Source organism: Bos javanicus, chromosome 11 (assembly GCF_032452875.1).
Source record: "Bos javanicus breed banteng chromosome 11, ARS-OSU_banteng_1.0, whole genome shotgun sequence".
Lineage (NCBI taxonomy): Eukaryota > Metazoa > Chordata > Mammalia > Artiodactyla > Bovidae > Bos > Bos javanicus.
Genome location: NC_083878.1, coordinates 10,280,138 through 10,298,435, shown reverse-complemented (window position 1 = coordinate 10,298,435; position 18,298 = coordinate 10,280,138). Strand labels below are relative to the sequence as shown.

Below are 18,298 nucleotides of genomic sequence, written 5' to 3'. Positions count from 1 at the left end.
TGTCTGTAGGGGCATCTGAAGCTTGCTCTTGGTCTTGGGGAACTCACCAGCCAGAGCTCTGTGCTCAGGAATGGGGTCACAGTGATGAATAAGGCCTAAGTCTTGATCTGCAGCTTGATGGAAGCCCACTTCTTCCTAATCCCAGTTCTTACCCTGTCCTCTCCAGCCTCAGTTCTCATACCTTGCTTCCTGTCCACACTTCTACGCATATTCTGACCTCTCCTTTGTCCAGTGGTTCTGATGCTCACCTCCTTCCACTGCTAGAAGATTCACCAAGGGTATGCATTTGGGAAGCCCCTTACCAGCCCCTTCCTGGAGCTGGCAGAATCCATACATCTCCATATACCCCACCTGCTGGCTCTCACGCTGATGGAGCCTCAGCAGATACACAGGCTTCTGCTCCTTTGGTTTTACTCTTTCTCCACTCCAGCGCTGGGCATTGTAACCAGCATTTCCCCCATGTGAATTTACTTCGTTTTTCTACCCAGGATCACTGCCCCTAAAAAAAACTAAAATTCTCTAATTTCTCTATAAGAAACACGACCTCCTTCTAGTTTTTCCTCTAAGATCTTGACAGCTCCTCCTGGCTGGTTCCTCCCTGGCTCTGCTTGGGACTCTCAGTTCATTAAAATGTGGATCTGCAGGCCTCCCAGAATGCTTTTCTTTGGAGAACGGTTTATCAGGATAAATGACTCTTGCTGCCCTATGGGTCTTACTCAACACCATTTGTACCTAGAGATAGGCGGCTCTGAGACACCTCCTTTGTTTAAGGCCTTCCCAGATTCTTTTGTTTACAGTTGCAGGCCTCTTAAATACTGTATGGCGGAATGCAGGCTGTCATTACAAGTTGTGTCGCCTTGGGCAGATTTCTTAACACCTGTGCGTCAGTTTCCTCTTCTGTACAATGTGGGCAATCCCTACCTCACAGGGCTGCTATGAGGGCTGAAAGAGAAAGTGTGAGAAAATACCTACCAAAAGTCTGGAACATAGTGAGTGTTCAATAAACTGGTTTTTATCTGAAATTGTCCTACACATTCATGATTCCGACACCAGAAAGAGAGGGCTGTAACTGAACTGCCACTTATCTCACAAAGTGCCGGAGTTTGTGGGACTGAGGTTCGCAAAGCACGTCCCCTGTGCCAGTAGCATCAGTGTCGCCTGGCAACTTTTCACAAATGCAAATTCTCAGGCCCACCCTAGGCCTTCTGAATCAGAAACTAAGAGTAGGGCGCAACAGTTTATGTTTCAGTAAGCCCTCCAGGTGATTCTGAGGCATCCTGATATTTGAGAAGGTCTGTTCTTGGACCTGGGCTTCCCTGGTGGTTCCGAGGTAAAGAATCTGCCTGAAATGCGGGAGACATTTGATCCCTGGGTTGGGAAGATCCCCTGGAGGAGGGCATGGCAACCTACTCGAGTACCCTTGCCTAGAGAATCCCATGGACAGAGGAGCCTGGTGCGCTACAGCCCATAGGATCACACAGAGTCAGACATGATTGAAGTGACTCAGCAGCAGCAGCAGCAGCAGCAGCTCTAGGACCTAGGAGAGGAGACACCCATCCAAGAGGCTATTTTGGTGTTACAGGTTTGAGTTTTGTTTATTCAAGGCTTGATTATAAGAGGTGGCAGCCCTGGGCTTCTAAATTCTATTTAGGAAGCCTTAAGTAGAGGAGGGTTCTAGCCTCTCAAAAGCAATGTCCCCTCCCCAGTGCCTCTTAGACTGTCCTAGGCTTGAATCTTCCCCAAGAGCCATAGGACTCCTGACACCTTGCCTCCACTTTATCCCACACTCACACTGCTAACTGGTAGGGTTCTGACCCAGAGCCATAGGACTCCTGACACCTTGCCTCCACTTTATCCCACACTCACACTGCTAACTGGTAGGGTTCTGACCTAGTGCCTTAAACAAAGCAGAATGACCGAACATCGTGGTTTTCCTGAGACAGGGATTTCCAAAGGTGTGGAACTTTCTGTGCTAAAACTGGGAAAGTCCTAGGCAAACACGAATGAGTTGGTCATTCCAATTTAAAGTTTCCAGAAAGGCAGACTTTAGAAGAGCATGAAGGGAATACAGAAGGGATCCTGAACAGGAACCAGGGGAGGTATGTGTGTGTTGTATATGTGTACTGAAGAGGCAACACAGGTGCAAAGAATACTTTTTGTACATGATAGATGACAGGTTCTTAGCTTTATACTAGTTAGTAGTCATTATCTGTTCCAGTCAATGATGGGGAAGCAGGAAGGCACCTAACCAAGAACCAGGATGGCCAGCTCAGGGAAGACCTGCACTCCCTCCCCATCACATGTGGGAGGATGATTAATCAGCAGCCTTAGAAATTATCTCAGGAAAGCCTGCTGGAGGAGGTGGGCTGGGCTCTCTACCCGGCAAGCAGCTACCCCAAGCTCTGCCTCAGAGTGTAGGATCAGTCCTCCCCACCGTCCCGGGGCCACCACCACCATCCTGGTGGGGACATTTTCCCACCAGCGCAAGGTGGGGTGGAGGTCCCAGAAGCAGGGGTACGTCACCTCTCCCAGCGCTTATCACTTTGCCTGGGTCTCAGTGTAGGACTCTCCTGGGGAAAAAGACAAAAGTCGGGACCCTATTAACAAATGGCCTCAGGGTGGGGAAGGAGGAGAGGCAGGTGGGACGCTGTCACTCTGGCACCAGTCTGTTAGGTGCAAGGTCTGCCAGGCGGTGGCGGATCAAACCCCGAGTGGCGTTCTGGAACTAAGGCGACCTCTGAAGAGAAGTGACGTGAAAGTCGCTTAGTTGTGTCCAGCTCTTTGAGACCTCATGAACTATACAGTCCATGGAATTCTCCAGGCCAGAATACTGGAGTAGGGATAGCTTTTCCCTTCCTTGGGGAATCTTCCCAACCCAGGAATAAAATCCGGGTCTCTCGCATTGCAGGTGGATTCTTTACCAGTTGAGCCACCAGGGAAGCCCAAGAATACTGGAGTTGGTAGCCTATCCCTTCGCCAGCGGATCTTCCCGACCCAGGAATCGAACCTGTGTCTCCTGCATTGCAGGCGGGTTCTTTACCAGCTGAGCTACCAGGGAAGCCCCAAGGCGGGGGCTAGAGGAGGGGTTGGCAGCTATCAGAGTCCAGTGCCCTTCCCCTCACCCAGCGTCCCTGGAGCAGAAAGCTGACAAGCACCAGATCTGAAGGCTGGCTGGATGCCTGGGTCTACATCCTGATTTAGGGGTTCTTCTTTTGTAAAACGGACATAACCGTATCACCTACCTTATAGGGTTGCTATGAGAGTTAAAGGAAACATCGGATTTACAGCGCTCGGCACAGTGCAAAGCATGGAATCTTCGCAATAATCAGGAGGTTTTGCTCTGGGCGCCAGGATTGAGGAGTGCTGCGAGAAGGCAATGGCACCCCACTCCAGCACTCTTGCCTGGAAAATCCCATGGACGGAGGAGCCTGGTAGGCTGCAGTCCATGGGGTCACTAAGAGTCGGATACGACTGAGCGTCTTCACTTTCACTTTTCACTTTCATGCATTGAAGAAGGAAATGGCAACCCACTCCAGTGTTCTTGCCTGAAGAATCCTAAGGACGGGGGAGCCTGGTGGGCTGCCGTCTATGGGGTCGCAAAGTCGGACACGACTGAAGCGACTTAGCAGCAGCAGCAGCAGCAGCAGCAGCAGCAGCAGCAGCAAAGTCTGGACTTTATTCTCAACAATCGGGGAAGGTGGGCGTCTGGACTGTGAGCCGGAAGGGGCGCGGATCGACACCCTCCCTCCTACCCCGGAATCCGGACAGGGCGCGGGGGCGCGGAGGTCAGCGCCGCAGAGCCCTCGAGGCAGCTTTGCCTTCAATCGTCCACCTGTATCTCCTCGTCAGAAAGGTGGAGCTCAGAGTCAGGCCGGGCGGGGCCAGGGCCGAGGCCAGGGGCGCCGTCCGGCAGCGCGAGGCGGCACTGGGCTTCTGGGGACAGCGAGCGCAGCGAGGCCAGGTCGGCGCGCATCTCCTCCACGTCGCGCTTGAGCTTGGCGCGCCGGTTCTGGAACCACGTGACGACCTGCGCGTTGGCCAAGCCGAGCCGAGACGCCAGCCCGTCGCGCTCGGACGGCGCCAGGTACTTCTGAAAGACGAAGCGCCGCTCCAGCTCCAGCACCTGCTGCGCGGTGAACGCCGTGCGTGACTTCCGACGTCTGCGGCCAGCCTGGCCAGAGCCCAGCGCGCCTGGGGCCGCGCGGCCTGCGGGGACAGGGTGGGGGTCAGCCAGGATCCTAGCCTGGGGGAGTCAGACTTCGGTCCTCGAGGAGAAGCGGGCGTGGGGTCAAGTCAGAGAGGGGGGAGGTTTGGTGCGGAGCCAGAAGGCGAACCCGAGCCAGAGCCTCGGACCCTTCCCGAACTTTTCGAGGGGCGACGGTGGTGTTTCAGCCCGGGGGGTGGGGCGCAAAGTGGAGCCGGCCTCAGGGTACCCTTGGGAGGCAGAAGGATGAGGGCATCTCGCGGGGTCGGGGGACTGGGAGGAAGGCGGGACAAGCCAGAGGAGAACGGGCGCACCGTCTGGAGTACAGGGAGGGGACTCTGAGGCCTTCCGGAGCCCCTGCTGGAGCGGACTTGCAGATCAGGCCGGCACCAGTGGCGGGGGCCGACCATGGTCAGAGTAGGGGCAGCCAGCTGGCAGAACCCTAGCCAGCCAGGGTTCTGTAACAGAACCCTGATCATGCCCTGTTTTAAACTCGTGGGTGTCGGGCATTCTGGGCTTATTCGTTTTGGATGACACAAGCACACTCTCTTCGGGCCCAAAACGGGGAGAGTGGGGTACAAAGGGCGAGGAAAAGCAGAGTCCAGAGTCCCGCGGCCCTTGCGGCTCTAGGGCCCCTCTGCTCCTTCAGCCCTCTCGAGAAGAGAGCAGCTTGGAGCGGAGCTTGGTCACCCGGCGAGGCCCGAGCCTCACCTCCCAGCATTTTCTGTGCGGTCCTAACCCTAGCTCACTTATTTACAGCCTTTTGTCTCCTCTCCGGCCTTTCTCTGTCGCGATTGCTCCGCCTACAGCGAACGGACCCAAGGGTCGCTCAGTTCTCGACAGTCTGGTCCTTTCCCCCGGCGCTGACGGCCTCCAGGAGCGGCAGCGGAGCCTGAGAACTAACGGCGGGGAGGGGAGGAGAGGAAGAGGCAAACCCCGGCACATGGGCCGCGGGCAGGGTGCAGGTTAGGGTAGCGGCCAGGGTGAACGAAGGTTCGAGACCAGGAACCTGGAAGAGAGGAATGGGGAGAAGGCCAAGTCACAGTGTGCGACCTCGCCAGAATTATACCTTCAGAGGGCTGCGGTGTGTGCCCGTCAAGTCCGCGGAAAGTTTTACTAGTCAGCTCCTCCAGCGCGCACAGCGGCGACGTGGGACCCTGGTTCGACTCTGGAGGCCGCGACACAGAGGGCCTTCGGGGAATCATGCACGAGCCTAGGATGTCTGCGATGCTGAAGGATGTTAGGGATGTCCGGGGCTCGGATCCCGAGCTCATGGCCAGCGGGGCTGTGGCGGGCCAGCCGCCTGCCGCGCTCAGCTCCGCAGCTGCCTGGGCCCCAGCGCGGCTCCCGATCTGGGCCCCCCGCCTCGGACCCGCCCCCCGCGCTGGGCCCGAGCCTGTGTGCCCCTCCTCCTGCGCCCCCACCCCCCACCCCAGGTCCGCGGTGGGTCTGGAGCTGGTAGACGTCCCGGCAGCGGTATTTCTACAGGGTGGGGAGGTGCGGAGAGAAACCGGCGGAACTACCCGCCAGGCCGGGCCGCAGGGCTACTCTGCGCTGCCAGACGCGGCCCAGTGCACACTCGGGCTGGGCCCGTCCTGGGCGGCCCCTAGGTTCTGTGTACCACAGACTCCCCGCCTAGCCGCAGCTCTGGCTCATAAAGTCGTCGGCAATAAAATTGCCTTCCCTGGCCCCAACGGCTGGGGATTTGCGAAATTTCAAGAAGGAAGAGCAGAGCTGACAGTGGTAGGGTCCCCAGCCTCACCTAGTAAGAACCTCTATCTCCTGACCTGGCCCCCTCGTCCCGCCCCACCCCTGCGGAACTCTCTTAAAGAGGTCCGGCGGCTGGAAGTTATTAGCGCGGCGCTGGGGGCTGGGGGACTGGAGACTTGGAAGGACCGGAGGGCAGGGCGACTGTAACCGGGGATTCTGGGGATGCCACGGGGAAGCAAGCGCAGGTGAGTGGATTCTTCTGGCTCTCTGGCCGAACCCAAGGCTGTCCTGCCACGTCTCAGAGGCCTCGAGGAAGTCTAAACACACGGAGAACCGGCCGGAGACCTGGATCTCAGGAAAGAGAACACAGCAAACCAGAGCTGCTGTTACTGCCCAGGAGGCCAGTGAAGACTGGCCTCCACAGAGGGCCTCCTGATTAGTCTTTCCATCTATCAGTCGATCTGTCTGTCTTTGTCTTCCTATTAAGCTCCTATAGTTGGAGTATGGGTCCTTCAGTCTGGAGAGGCCCAAAAACCACCCAGCATCTGCAACAGTGGGAACCACTCACTGCCCCAGAGCATCAGGGCCACTCACTGTAGAAGAGTAACCTCAAGGGCAGACTTCATCTACCCAACCAGATCTGGAGACAGAACCCCTACAAACCCAACTGCAAATTCTAAGACCAGGGATATTCTTTTCTATTTTATCCGAGTCCCGTCTTCCTTCTCTCCCACACTTATTCTAGTCCTGGGCTCACACCACATCCTTCCACTGTAGGAAGAAGGCAGCTCTGGGACAGCACTGCTCACCAGTGAAGGTTCAACAGGGCAAGGATTTTGTTCATAGGTCACATCACAGAGGCAGAGAAGCCCTGCCACTCCTGGGGAACTCACCATTCCTAGGGAACGTGGGGTTTTCTGTTTTCTTCAAACAGTGCCATGAAGTCCCTCCTGGTCACCTTCTCTGTAGACTTCCTCCCACGATTTGTGCTGTGATCCCCTGAGTCCACCTGTCTGCTCTGGGGCAAGTGGAGCCTGAAGATGGGGTGCACCAAACAGAGCTTGGGAGAGCCAAGACACCTGGATAAAGATTCCTTGACAAGGACAGGAAGGCACTTTGATAATGGGGGTCAGGGAACCTCATGTAACCGGAGGCATTGACCTAGTCCACATCCAACAAAGGTGGAGAAACACAGGGTCTTCTTGATAAAGGACTCCCTCCAATGACACTCCCCGTCCCCTAAGACACACCCAGATATTCACATAGTACCTTCATGGCAGCCTAAGCAATAAACTCAGCCCAGTGGGCCCACTGTTGGGTCAGAGAGCAGACAGTGGAAAGCTGAGAGGCCTCAGGACCTTGTTAACTGATTATTAATGGTGGCAGGTGGCAGAGAGGCAGGAGGCCTCAGCCCTCTGAACCATGCTGGTGGTTTCACTTAGTCTGCAAAGAAGGTTTTTCTAGGGAGGCTGTAGGAACTGCCTAGCTCATGTCCTGCCACCAAAAAGACACTGTGACCTTTACTCATGCATCTTCTATGTAGCTTTTATGTCATCTCTTCTGCTCTTAGTTACTCTTGTGTGTTCTTGTGGAGCGCTCCTGAAGGGCCTTTGCTTTCCTCCCCTTCTGTCTCTCAACCTTTTCCCCTTGCCGCCAGGCTTACAGAAGGGGTTGGACAATGGGCTTGGGCAATCCCCAGATGTGGGTTTTGGGGAGGAGAGGGAAGGAGAGACTAGTCAAGGGAAGAGGTTGCTGACAGCAGAGCCCAGCTAAGGTCATCCCAGCAGCCAGGGATTTGTCCAGACAATTGTGGGGCCTCAGGAGGGGACTTTTCCCAGCAAAGCCCCTGGAACCTGAGCTGGGGAGAAACCAGATCCTCTGAGGGGTGTAGGAGGAGGGGGATGATTAATGAGGGAGATTAAGAGATTAAACCTGGGTTGAGGAGGGGGTGTTCAGCTGTCTCCTAGGCTTCCCCCAAGCCCAACTTGACAGTGGCTGCGCTCCAGTGCACCTCTTCCTGCCGTATCACCCATCCCCATGGCCCCAGCCTCTCTGCCCTGGGTCCTTAGAGAAGGACTTGAGCCTACATTCCTGCCTGCCACTCCCCTTCTTTGATGGATTCTCCCCATTGTCCCTTCAGAGGACATTCGGGGGCCCTCTGCTCCCTCACTTGGTAGAGATCCCCTCTTTCTCACTTTCTCTTCAGAAGACACCTCCACTCCACTTAAGGATGCCTTCTCACACACACCCACCACCCTCTTTCAGAATTCCCTTTCCCCATCACCCCCATCTTATTTCTCATTCCCTGCCACTGCATCTCTGACTTGCCTTTGTCCATTTCACCCTCTCATCTTGTAGATGCCTCTACCCAGGCCTACCCCCGATGTACCCCCTCTTCTTGATATCGGCTCAATAAATGGCCTTCAGGCCCCTGGATTTCCCACCGTACACGTTTCTCTGAGTTCTGTGAGTGAGAGAAGCGGGGACGAGGATCCTCAGAATAACCTCCTAGGGGTGGTGGACGACCGAGAAGGACAGCCCCAAGAGGCGTGCTTCTCCTCACCATCCCCCCATCTTAGAGAAAACCTGTTAACCAGGATGAGAGGGCCATGAGTGTTTAAATGAAGAAACTCCAGACAGAAGAGCTGGGGCCGGAAGTCCTTCCATTTCACACACCTCTGGGATGGTTTTCTCTTTCAGAAAACGTTAATGCAGAGTGACCCGATTCAGACATAAATCTTCCTTACTTCCAGAACGCTGGGTCTGTGCGTTCTTTAGGCCTTTTACAAAATTCTCCATGCAATTGCTGCCAACTCGGGGGGTCTGCAGGCTGGGGTGGGGGAGCAGTGGGATGCTCACCACCTCCACCACAGCCCGACACTGGCATACCCCTTGAGGCGCACTGTCCCAGGGAAGTCCCTTTTCCCTGTCTCCTTACCATCGCTCACCTCCGAAGTCCTGGGAGAGGGACCAGCCTGAGAGGGACCTGTACTCCTCTGTGCCAAAGGGGAGAGCAAGTCTCAGTGCCCAGGTGAACGTGGACCACGAAAAGAGCTTGGTGAGAAAGGGCATCAGGAGCACGGGCAAGCTTGGCCCTGCAGGTGAGGACTGACATTTCCACCCTGGCACCCCATGAGGCCTGGGGCAACTGGGAGCATGCTGGGGCAGCCCTACAGCTGCTTCTCTGAGCAGGCATGTGTGTTCTGGGCCACTGAGCCCAAGAGCACTGCGGGCTTGACTTGCCCACCCTGGCACAGATAGAGACCCAAGTGATTCCGAGGGGCAGGATCTGTGTGGGGCAGGCTGGGGAGCGAAGTAATGGACCCATAGCTAGAGAATGGCGAGGTACCTGCAGATGGCCTGCATCAGCCGGCTGCCACTGCTGCTGAAAAAAGAAGGCTCTGCTGAGCTGGGGGTCAGGCAGGGAGCCATGCCACCCCAGATCCAGGCCTGAGTGCCTTCTGGGGCTTCTTGGCTGCATGTCATGTGTCATGAAAGGCCTCATCCTAAGGCTTGGTTCTCAGGTCTCCCCCAGAGTTATCTTCTGATTGGGCCTGCTAGACATCAAGCTGCCGCCAAGCCCCAACTGGACTATTATGCCAGAAAAAGTCCCCAGGGGTATTTCCATTCTCCTTACCTCCACTACCCCACCCTACCTGCCTTGGAAATGCCATTTCACACACAAATGCCTTGAGAACAATCTGAATACTGTGGCTTGAGTGGGCCTGGGACTACCCAGAGCTTATATTCAGGGAGAAGAGAATAGGGAACCCTGGGATAGATATAATTAATCAAAATCCTCGAGATATGTGCTGGTGTGGAGGCAGGCCAAAGACTCTGGAAGAAGGCCTGATTCTGACTGAGGAAAGGTTTTCTGGAGGAGGTAAATTTACGCTTTCAAGAACAGCTGGGGGCACGGGGTGGGGGATACAAATCAGCCATGAGTCCTGAAGCATCGGAGATTCAGGAATCCTGGATATGGTACGAGGAGGGAATTGTGCCCAGGCAGTGTCCACTCTGGGCCCTGTTCCCTGCCCAGCTTGTACCTAGGGCTCTGCCTTGCGTCTGCAATCCCTCCACATAGGCCTTTCTTTTGGCCTACAAGCTTCATCCATGGGGAGCAAAGCCCTGGCCTGCTGTGTCCTGGGAGAGAGCTCAAGTTTTTTGCCCCTGGAGTCTCTGGCTCCTCTGGCCAGTTAAGGGTTTTTCACTAACCCCTTTCCCATGTCCTCTGCCACCCAGTCTCCATCTAGGGAAGCTCAGGCACCTTCAGCCCTCACAAGCTATGCTCAGCGACCCCCTTGAACTCATACTGTCAGACTTTGGCCAGCGCCAGATTTAGGCTTTAACATCAGGTTCTGGCAACATCTATGCTGCCTGCACCATTTAGCTTGTCCCAGATTCCACAGCAGCCCATTAGCTTCTTACAGGAAAAACACCTTGCTTTGGCCTCCAGTTCCCTCCTTTGTTACTGTCTGGCTCAAACTGACAAGGAATGATTGCTAAACTACTCAATAGAGTTCTCACCCTGCTGCTTCCCTCTTGTTCCTAAAAGGTGGCCTTTCTGGGAACCAGTTCCCTTCTCTCAACCACCCTCTCCACACCCTGGCTTCACCTAGCCCAGGCACCTGAATCTCACATGGACAGCAGGTTTCCAACTGTGACGATCCCCAATGTGTTCTTGCATCCCATTTTTTTTTAAAGGCTCCTCCCATGGTGCAGTTCTTTGTATTTTCTTTAAAATATCACTCTTCTTCAATCCTGCAGTGGCCACTATCAGACCCTAGCCCCATTCTCACCACTACTGAATTAGGACACCTGATGCACTCAGGTCTGCTTTACACGTGGTAGCGTTCAAGGACAGCGAGAGCACCCCTTCCCTTCACCAGAAGAGGAAGCTATGAGTGACCTGGTTCACTCAGCTCACTTTCTGAGTTTTACATACGTAAGGTTCTCCACGGCTGTCCTTTGGTAATTCACTGAGGGGACACCAACACAGAAAGGTCCTCCTTTTCGATGAAACTCAAGAAGACTTCTCAACAGGGAAGCAGGACACAGGATAAAGCAGGGGTGTGTGGCAGAACAAAACAGGGCAAGGAGAGCTGCTTTTTTCAAGTTTTTATTTCAAAAAATAAAGCCGAAGTTAATTTCACATAAATATCTGGGGAGGGGAGGGGACAAGGAAGGGTGGGGGCTTGGCCCCTACCTCCTCTTCTCTTTCACGCTGTATTGTAAAAGCAAAGGGGATGGCTAAGGAAAAAACAATGGGAAGAAGTAGTCAGTGGAAATGTTCTTACCCAGAAGGCCCCCTCAGCCCACCTCTGCCCTGGGGACTGCCTTGGCACTGCCTTACTTTGCCGAACCAGTGGGACAGCCATATCTGCTTCATGGTCATGTGATCAGGGAGAACTTCATTGTCAAAAAGGAGCTGCACCTGGGAAGGAGACGGGCAAAGTTTCAGAAACTATTCTCTTGCCCAGGTCAAGAACTACCAAGTCTACCGTTGACTCTGTTCCTCCTTTTCTTACCCCTTTCCGTCCCCTCAAAAAAAAAATCTACATGGGAATACTCACATGCTGGGGATTTAGCATCAAGCGATGACACAGGACCCTCCGGAGATGACGAACTTCAGCTCTAACAGAACACCGGACATATTTGTTCTGGGGGTTGGTGGGGGGGGGGTGGGAGGGACAGGAAGAAGACAAGATGTGTGAGGGAAGGGTCATGGAGTGGTGAGTCTCCTTAGAGAGGCCCTCCCCTCAGCCCCTCTTACCTGCAGGATGCTTTTATTCTTGTCTTTGCCAGAACTGGGAGGAAACACACACAGGTTAGGGAGCCCTGGCTTTTCCCCTGCCCCCCACCCAGAGCTAGGATATACTCTCTTGAATGGAAGACATTCCCTTACTGCTCGCCTTCTCCCTGGGCCCCTCCCTGGCTCTGGGTCATTGTCATTGTCACTTCAGATAGCCCATGACCTATCCTTCACCTCAGCCGCTCCAGGCATAGGCTCAGCTGCTCATCATAGCGATAGTAGTGGGCTTTTGAGTGGTCGAAGCTGCTGAAGGGGAGGCCAAGGTTGCTCAGGGCTGGCTCTGAGAAAGACAGAGTAACAAGGAAAGTGGCAGGTGTTCCACACTCCATTTTCCCCAGGGGGCAAATCTGGGCAGGAGGAATGCTCTGGGGGCTTTACCTTACCCTCCTGCTACCAAGCAACATACCTTCCCCACTGGGCTGGGTGACCCGGTCCAAGCCTCGGGACTGGTAGAATTCTCGGATGCGTTTCTCTTCACCTAGAAGAGGGTAGTATGGGAAGTAAAATATAAGCCCTCTCTCATTCTTTGTTCCTTGAGCTGTCAACCTCTTTACCAAAGCCCTTGCCACCTCAAGCTGCCACACAGCAAGAGTGCTCTAGAGGCCCCTCAAAGTCAAGGTGGTTACTCACTGTCTTGCAAGCCTGGCACTAGTTTGTACACGATGTCCTGCATGACCCGGTCCAGTTTGAGGTTGAGCAGTGGTTGTGTTTCATGGATCTTGATGTTACACATGGGGCAGTACTTGCTGGTTTGGAGGTACTTCACAATACAACTCTTGCAGACTGCAAGAAGAGAAAGGCAGACTCTCAAGCCCTCTGAAAACTTGGGTTTATAGGCTGGCTGCGTTTCCTGGGTGGTTAGGGCAAGCAGCCTAGAGGCTGACAGCCAGCTTAGTGGGATATTGGGCTTGGAAGAAACAGCCAGGGTTCTGGGCACTCACACGTATGAAGACACTCTGTTATGGTGGTGGCATCTACGAAGTAGCCAGCGCACAGGCAGCAGACGATGTGCTCGTTCAAGTCTTTGATCTTTACTCGTACTTCCTCCTGCGGACACACCTTCCGTCAACGATCATTTCCCCAACCCCAACCCGTGTGCCTTCACGATCTGGAAGTCGCCACTCATCAGAGCCCACCGCCAACTCTGCACCCAGCGCCGTCAGCTGATTAGCTCCCAGGGGGTTGACACACCCCCTCCGCCCAGCAGAGGGCTCCGTGCACAGCAGGGGTTCTCTCCAGCCTGACTCACCCGACCTTCCTTTCCCAGGGGAGCCTACAAAACGTCAGCGGCGCAATGCGCAGGCGTCTTAGCCTGGAGTTTGGCAACCCAATCGCAATCGCGCAGGCGCACTGGGCACCCTGTCTCTGCGCAGGCGCACTGGGCGCCCTGCCAGCCACCGCCCGTCCTCTAGCCGGCCCCAGTTCGCACTGCTAACCGATCGCAGTGGTAACCCTGCCGCCCCTTCACCTCGTTCCGTAGTGGGTCCATCTTGTACACTGACTGGAGCTGGTTCCGAAGCCTCATCGCGATCGCAATCTGGCCCCCCTGAGGAGACGCCATCTTAAAGGCTGATCTCGGCCTGCTACTTCCGGTGCCGCCTGCGGGGCGGGACTTGTCGCCCCGCAACGAAGGCTTAGGTCTTTTCGGATTCGCTGACCCTCTGTAAGGCTCCGCCCATGTCCTTTCTCCCCGTGTGCTCACCTGAGCCCCACTGGCCCCTCCCCCTCCTCAATCTGTAATTAGGGAGTCCAGGGGGTTCGTGGGAAGGGGTCCTATCTCCTCGACCTTCTGTAGTAATCGTCATAGTAGACCCTACATGATCTCGGGACTGACTTTTGGAGCCTGCAAAAGACTGCCGCCTTCTACCCCAAAGGCCCGGCGGTCTCCGCCCGCCACCACTCAGGGTTGTCGATCTCCTGGGGCGACGTCCCTGATAAAAGAAACCCCTCCGGGTCCCCTGCTTGTGTCCTACTACGCGCCCGCATTACGGAGCTTCATCCCGATGGCAGGCCTTGTGCCCCCTCCACAGCGGAGGTTTCTTGGAGCTCTGCGGAATCTCGTAGAGGGTGGCGGGGAAGGAGGGACCCCAGGGACTTGGTAGTGATCGTGCCCACCCCCATCACTCCCTTCTGCCGCCGAGGTTGGGGGGGCAGGCCCTGGTTAATGATGATGATTCAATCATCGGCGCCTGCGGAGGCCTGGGACAGACTAATGCAGAGCAGATGCCCAAGGAGGAGGGGAGGACGGCTAGGACACTACCACACATGGACACGCTGAGGCAGCGAGCTCCTGCCTGGCATAGATCCAGTCCCATACTTGGGGAGGATGCAGGGGCACTAGACCTGGTACACCGACGTCCCTAGGTACTTTCTAAAAAGTGGGATTCAAAATCCAACGAAAACAAGGATAAGATTACTGTGGAGTATTAACATCAAGTACAGTTGGACAATCAAGAAGCGAGAGATACCAGCGGAGACGGGGAAAAACTTTCTGGAGGAAGTGGGTCTTTGTGTGGGCACAATTAGAGATTGGGAGTAGGGGAAAGAAGTGTGGTGGAAATAGAAAAGAAAAGCACAGTGGAGAGAGGTCTGAAAGAGGATAAGGTGTAGATTTGAGAGCGATGATAGAGAAGAATGAGAAGAAGCAGAACCTTATGGAGTTGGGACTTTAGTGTGAGGGCAATAGGGAAAAAAAAAAAAAACTTTTCTGAAGAAAGGGGGTTATCCTATGAAAGAAACATATTCATTTATCTTCAGAGTGAATTAGAGGCAAGGAGTTATGAGATAAGTGATTTTTAAAAATAACTACTCGCTATAGCCACTGCTTCAGAGAAGGCAATGGCACCCCACTCCAGTACTCTTGTCTGGAAAATCCCATGGACGGAGGAGCCTGGTAGGCTCCAGTCCATGGGGTCGCTAAGAGTCGGACATTTACTGAGCGACTTCACTTTCACGCACTGGAGAAGGAAATGGCAACACACTCCAGTATTCTTGCCTGGAGAATCCCAGGGACAGAGGAGCCTAGTGGGCTGCCGTCTGTGGGGTCGCACAGAGTTGGACACGACTGAAGCGACTTAGCAGCAGTAGCAGCAGCAGCAGCAGCATAGCCACTGCTTACTTCCCTGTTCCAAGATGCCATTATCTCTTCTCTGGGTGACTGCAGTGGCTTCTTGCCTGCTTTCTTGCTTCTACTTTTACCCTCTTTAGCCTAGTCTAAACATAGCAGCTCACAGTGATTCTGGTAAAACATGAATCAAAATCCAAAAGGATACATAGAAAGTTTTCTTGAGTTGACAGATGCTTATTATCTGGATTGTGTTGATGGTTTCATGGGTGTACACATTTATCAGTGTATGAAATTGCACATTTTATGTACAGCTTACTGTATGTCACTTTTACCTTAAAGTTGTTTAAAATGTAAAAATCAGGTGTCTTTTCTGTTTAAAACAATCCAGTCATTTTCCAATTAGAATAAAAGCCTTCAAGACTGCTTGGTCTCTCACAGTCACTCAGTCTCTCCAAACACACAGGATCTCCCACTGTTTTTTCTGCAGGTACACCAGTATACCTACTGGTGTCCCCTACTTGAAATGCTCAGATATCCAAATGGCCCTTTTCTTCCTTCAGGTCTTTACTCCATGAGGCCTTCTGTGATCAATCTAGATAAATCATCATCTCCTACTCTTATACTCCACCCCCTTCCTTGCTTTATTTTTCTTCTTAGCATTTCTGAGTATATGGTATACATTTTCTTTTTCAACTGCCTCCCCCACTGGAATGTAAGCTATTCAGTGGTAGGACTTTTGTTGTTGTGTTTACAACTATATTTCCAGTGCCAGGCACACAGTAGCTAGTACGTAGTACCAAGCACATAGTACCTTCAATCAAAATTTTGTGGATGAACACATGAATATGGGTGGTGGTGATGATGGCCTATATTAGGCTTTTTTTTAAAGAATATATTTTTACTGTGCTGAGTCTTCATTGCTGCACAGGCTTTTCTTTAGTTGTGGTGAGTGGGGGGCCACGCTCTAGTTGCAGTGTGTGGTGGCTTCTCTTGTTGCAGAAGATGGGCTCTAAGGCATGCACAGGCTCAGTAGTTGTGGCTCCTGGACCCTACAAGCACAGGCTCAGTACTAGTGGCACGCAGGCTTAGCTAGAGCATGGCTCCGGAGCATGTGGGATCTTCCTGAACCAGAAATTGAACCCGTGTCTCCTGCACTGGCAGACAGATTCTTTACCACTGAGCCACCAGGGAAGCCTGGCCTATATTAGGGTTTTATCTGTGGAAATGGAAAGGAAGGGCTGTGTATGAAACATTTCAAAGAATAATAGGAGGAAGTGAATAAGGAGCTTCGGGGGAAGCATTTCCTCCAGCTTGTTGGACTAAGGTGGCTAGAGCAAAAGCAGGTAGAGCTGGCCAGAAGACTAGAATAGTGGGATGGAGCACAGCAAGGGTCGCAACCAGGGACTGAGGTCACAGAGTTTTCTGGGTAGATATATTAGATGGAACTATTGGAAAGGATGAAAACTGAGCAGATGTAGATATGGGTAAAGCTGAAGTCTGAGCTCTGAATGCTCACAGTCTTCAGTGGAAGAAGAAAAGTCAGTGGAGGAAAAAGATAAGCAGCAACTGTGAATGTCCAAAGATGTAGAATAATACAATATTATGGGAGCCAAAAGAAGGGATACCTCAAGAAAGAGTTGATGGTCAACAAAGTAAAACATGTCAGAGAAGTCTTGGATAATAGACACTGGATACTGGATATCTCTGAGATAGGGTCCATGTAGTGAAGCTAACTTACAGTGGATTAAAAGAATAAATACTGAGGAAATGGAGACAATGGATATGGGCAGTAAAGGAGAAAAAGAAACATAATTTCTCTTGAAGAGTTGGGCAAAAACTTTGTCCAGACAGTAGAGACCTAGACAGTTGGTAGTAGGAGGGACTAAGTTGATGAGGAAACTGATGATATAGGAGTGGGAACCACCTCAACCATGGAATACTGCACCAAGAGCAGGATGGAAGAGAAGATGCAGGAAAACAGGCTAGGAGTGTGGCCTCTCCCTGTGAAGCTGCAGGTTTGAAGAGTTGGGCAGCTACATGCATGTGAGATATGGTGACATGGATCCCAGGAAGTCCCTATGAGAGATGGGGGTGCTGACTCCAGAGCCTCTCTTCAACACAAACCAATAGGAACCATGCTTTTCATAGAGTCAGGGAATCAGCAAGGTGGAGGCAAACTGAGAAACTCCTAGAACTTTGGCTGACAGAACTGGATGCCTTTTGTCCTTGAAGCAGAGCACTGAAATCTTTTTTTAAATTTCCAGAATATGTGCGTGTGTGTGTGTATATATATATATATATATATACACTACCAGGTTTGTGCCCATTCTCCTCTAAGGATCAGTTGGGCAATCTCTGGGTGGCACAGCCATCTGTGCTGACCTCGAGGCAGGATGTAGAATAAGGAGGTATAAAGGTCTGCACGATGCTACGTTTTTCACTTGCATTGATTTATTCAAGAAGGATTTTATTCAGCTTGATTGGAGACACACTAGTGCCCACTCTCTCCTCCTAGGGACCCACCTCTGGAGTGGCAAAAGAAAGTGAAAGATGCTCAGTCATGTCCAACTCTTTGCATGGAATTCTCCAAGCCAAAATACTGGAGTGGGTAACCTTTCTCTTCCCCAGGGGATCTTTCCAACCCAGGGATCTAACCTAGGTCTCCTGCATTGCAAACAGACTCTTTACCAGCTGAGCCACAAGAGAAGCCCCCAAGGGAGTGGGAAAAGGGACTGACAAATTCCTAACCTGCCAGCCAGTCCTCTTCAGAGTTATTTAATTTACTGTCTCCCCAGGCTCTTTGTTCTCATCCAGGGGAATCCAACCCATGCTATCTATGAAGGGTTTGCCTGAACAGCAGAGGTTTCATGCTGTCTAGTAGTCCAAGCCCTTACCTGCTGAGAAAAGATGCTTGGAGTTCTGTGAAGGCTTAGGGAAGATGATATTATTTGTCTTCTGCACCAAGACAAAAACAGTTACCAAAGGGCAGTACCTCCCCACCCTCAACCCTTTCAGAAGATTGTTGGCAGGGTGGGGGAGAGCTGGATAAATGCGTGATGAAGGTAGACAAGTCTGGGGAGGATGTTGCGTGTTATTAATGCCCACTGCCTCCCTGCCCCATTGTTCCCTGCCTCAGCCTTCACCTTGAGGCTTCTGCGAACACTGAGGTTTTGTGTGGGGAGAAAGCCCTTCTTCCTCTTCCTTATCTTCCTGCCCAGATGCCCAAATATCACTCCTGGTTCCCTTGAGAGAAAAGACCTCTTACCCTGCCCTAGGCTCCAGGCTGCCAGCCCATCTGCTAGGGAGAAAGGAGGGGCAGAGTTTTCCCCAGAAGATCCTGGAGAATCAACTGGAAGATCCGTGCTCCCAGGGAGACCCAGCTATTAGACTTAGAAGGCACTTCAGCTCACAAGGGTCACTGGCAGTCAGGATCAGAGCACCTGAGTGGGCTGCGGTGGAGGGGCTAAGGACTGCCACAGCAGGGCAGGGTCCTTTGGCCACCATG

General features: G+C 53.0%; 2 protein-coding genes across 3 annotated transcripts; both read right to left on the bottom strand.

The window, feature by feature from the left end:
• Nucleotides 1–1,459: 1,459 nt before the first annotated feature.
• On the bottom strand, nucleotides 1,460–8,423 carry LBX2 (ladybird homeobox 2). 2 transcript variants are annotated; one of them, XR_009739308.1, is made up of 2 exons: nucleotides 4,519–4,712; nucleotides 1,460–4,206 (listed from the first exon to the last, which is right to left on the bottom strand). XR_009739308.1 is itself a non-coding variant. In XM_061431868.1 (2 exons), exons 1-2 carry the CDS (start codon nucleotides 5,476–5,478, stop codon nucleotides 3,821–3,823), a joined length of 591 nt encoding a protein of 196 aa, XP_061287852.1. In that variant the 5' UTR covers nucleotides 5,479–8,423; the 3' UTR covers nucleotides 1,460–3,820. The 2 variants fall into 2 exon arrangements, 1 of the variants encoding a protein (XP_061287852.1); XM_061431868.1 differs by lacking the exon at nucleotides 4,519–4,712 and adding an exon at nucleotides 5,274–8,423.
• A 2,594-nt stretch (nucleotides 8,424–11,017) lies between these two features.
• Nucleotides 11,018–14,407, bottom strand: PCGF1 (polycomb group ring finger 1). The gene is made up of 9 exons (XM_061431843.1): nucleotides 13,195–14,407; nucleotides 12,668–12,773; nucleotides 12,357–12,509; nucleotides 12,133–12,204; nucleotides 11,901–12,006; nucleotides 11,688–11,721; nucleotides 11,488–11,574; nucleotides 11,268–11,348; nucleotides 11,018–11,164 (listed from the first exon to the last, which is right to left on the bottom strand). Exons 1-9 carry the CDS (start codon nucleotides 13,285–13,287, stop codon nucleotides 11,117–11,119), a joined length of 780 nt encoding a protein of 259 aa, XP_061287827.1. The 5' UTR covers nucleotides 13,288–14,407; the 3' UTR covers nucleotides 11,018–11,116.
• Between the last annotated feature and the right edge of the window lie 3,891 nt (nucleotides 14,408–18,298).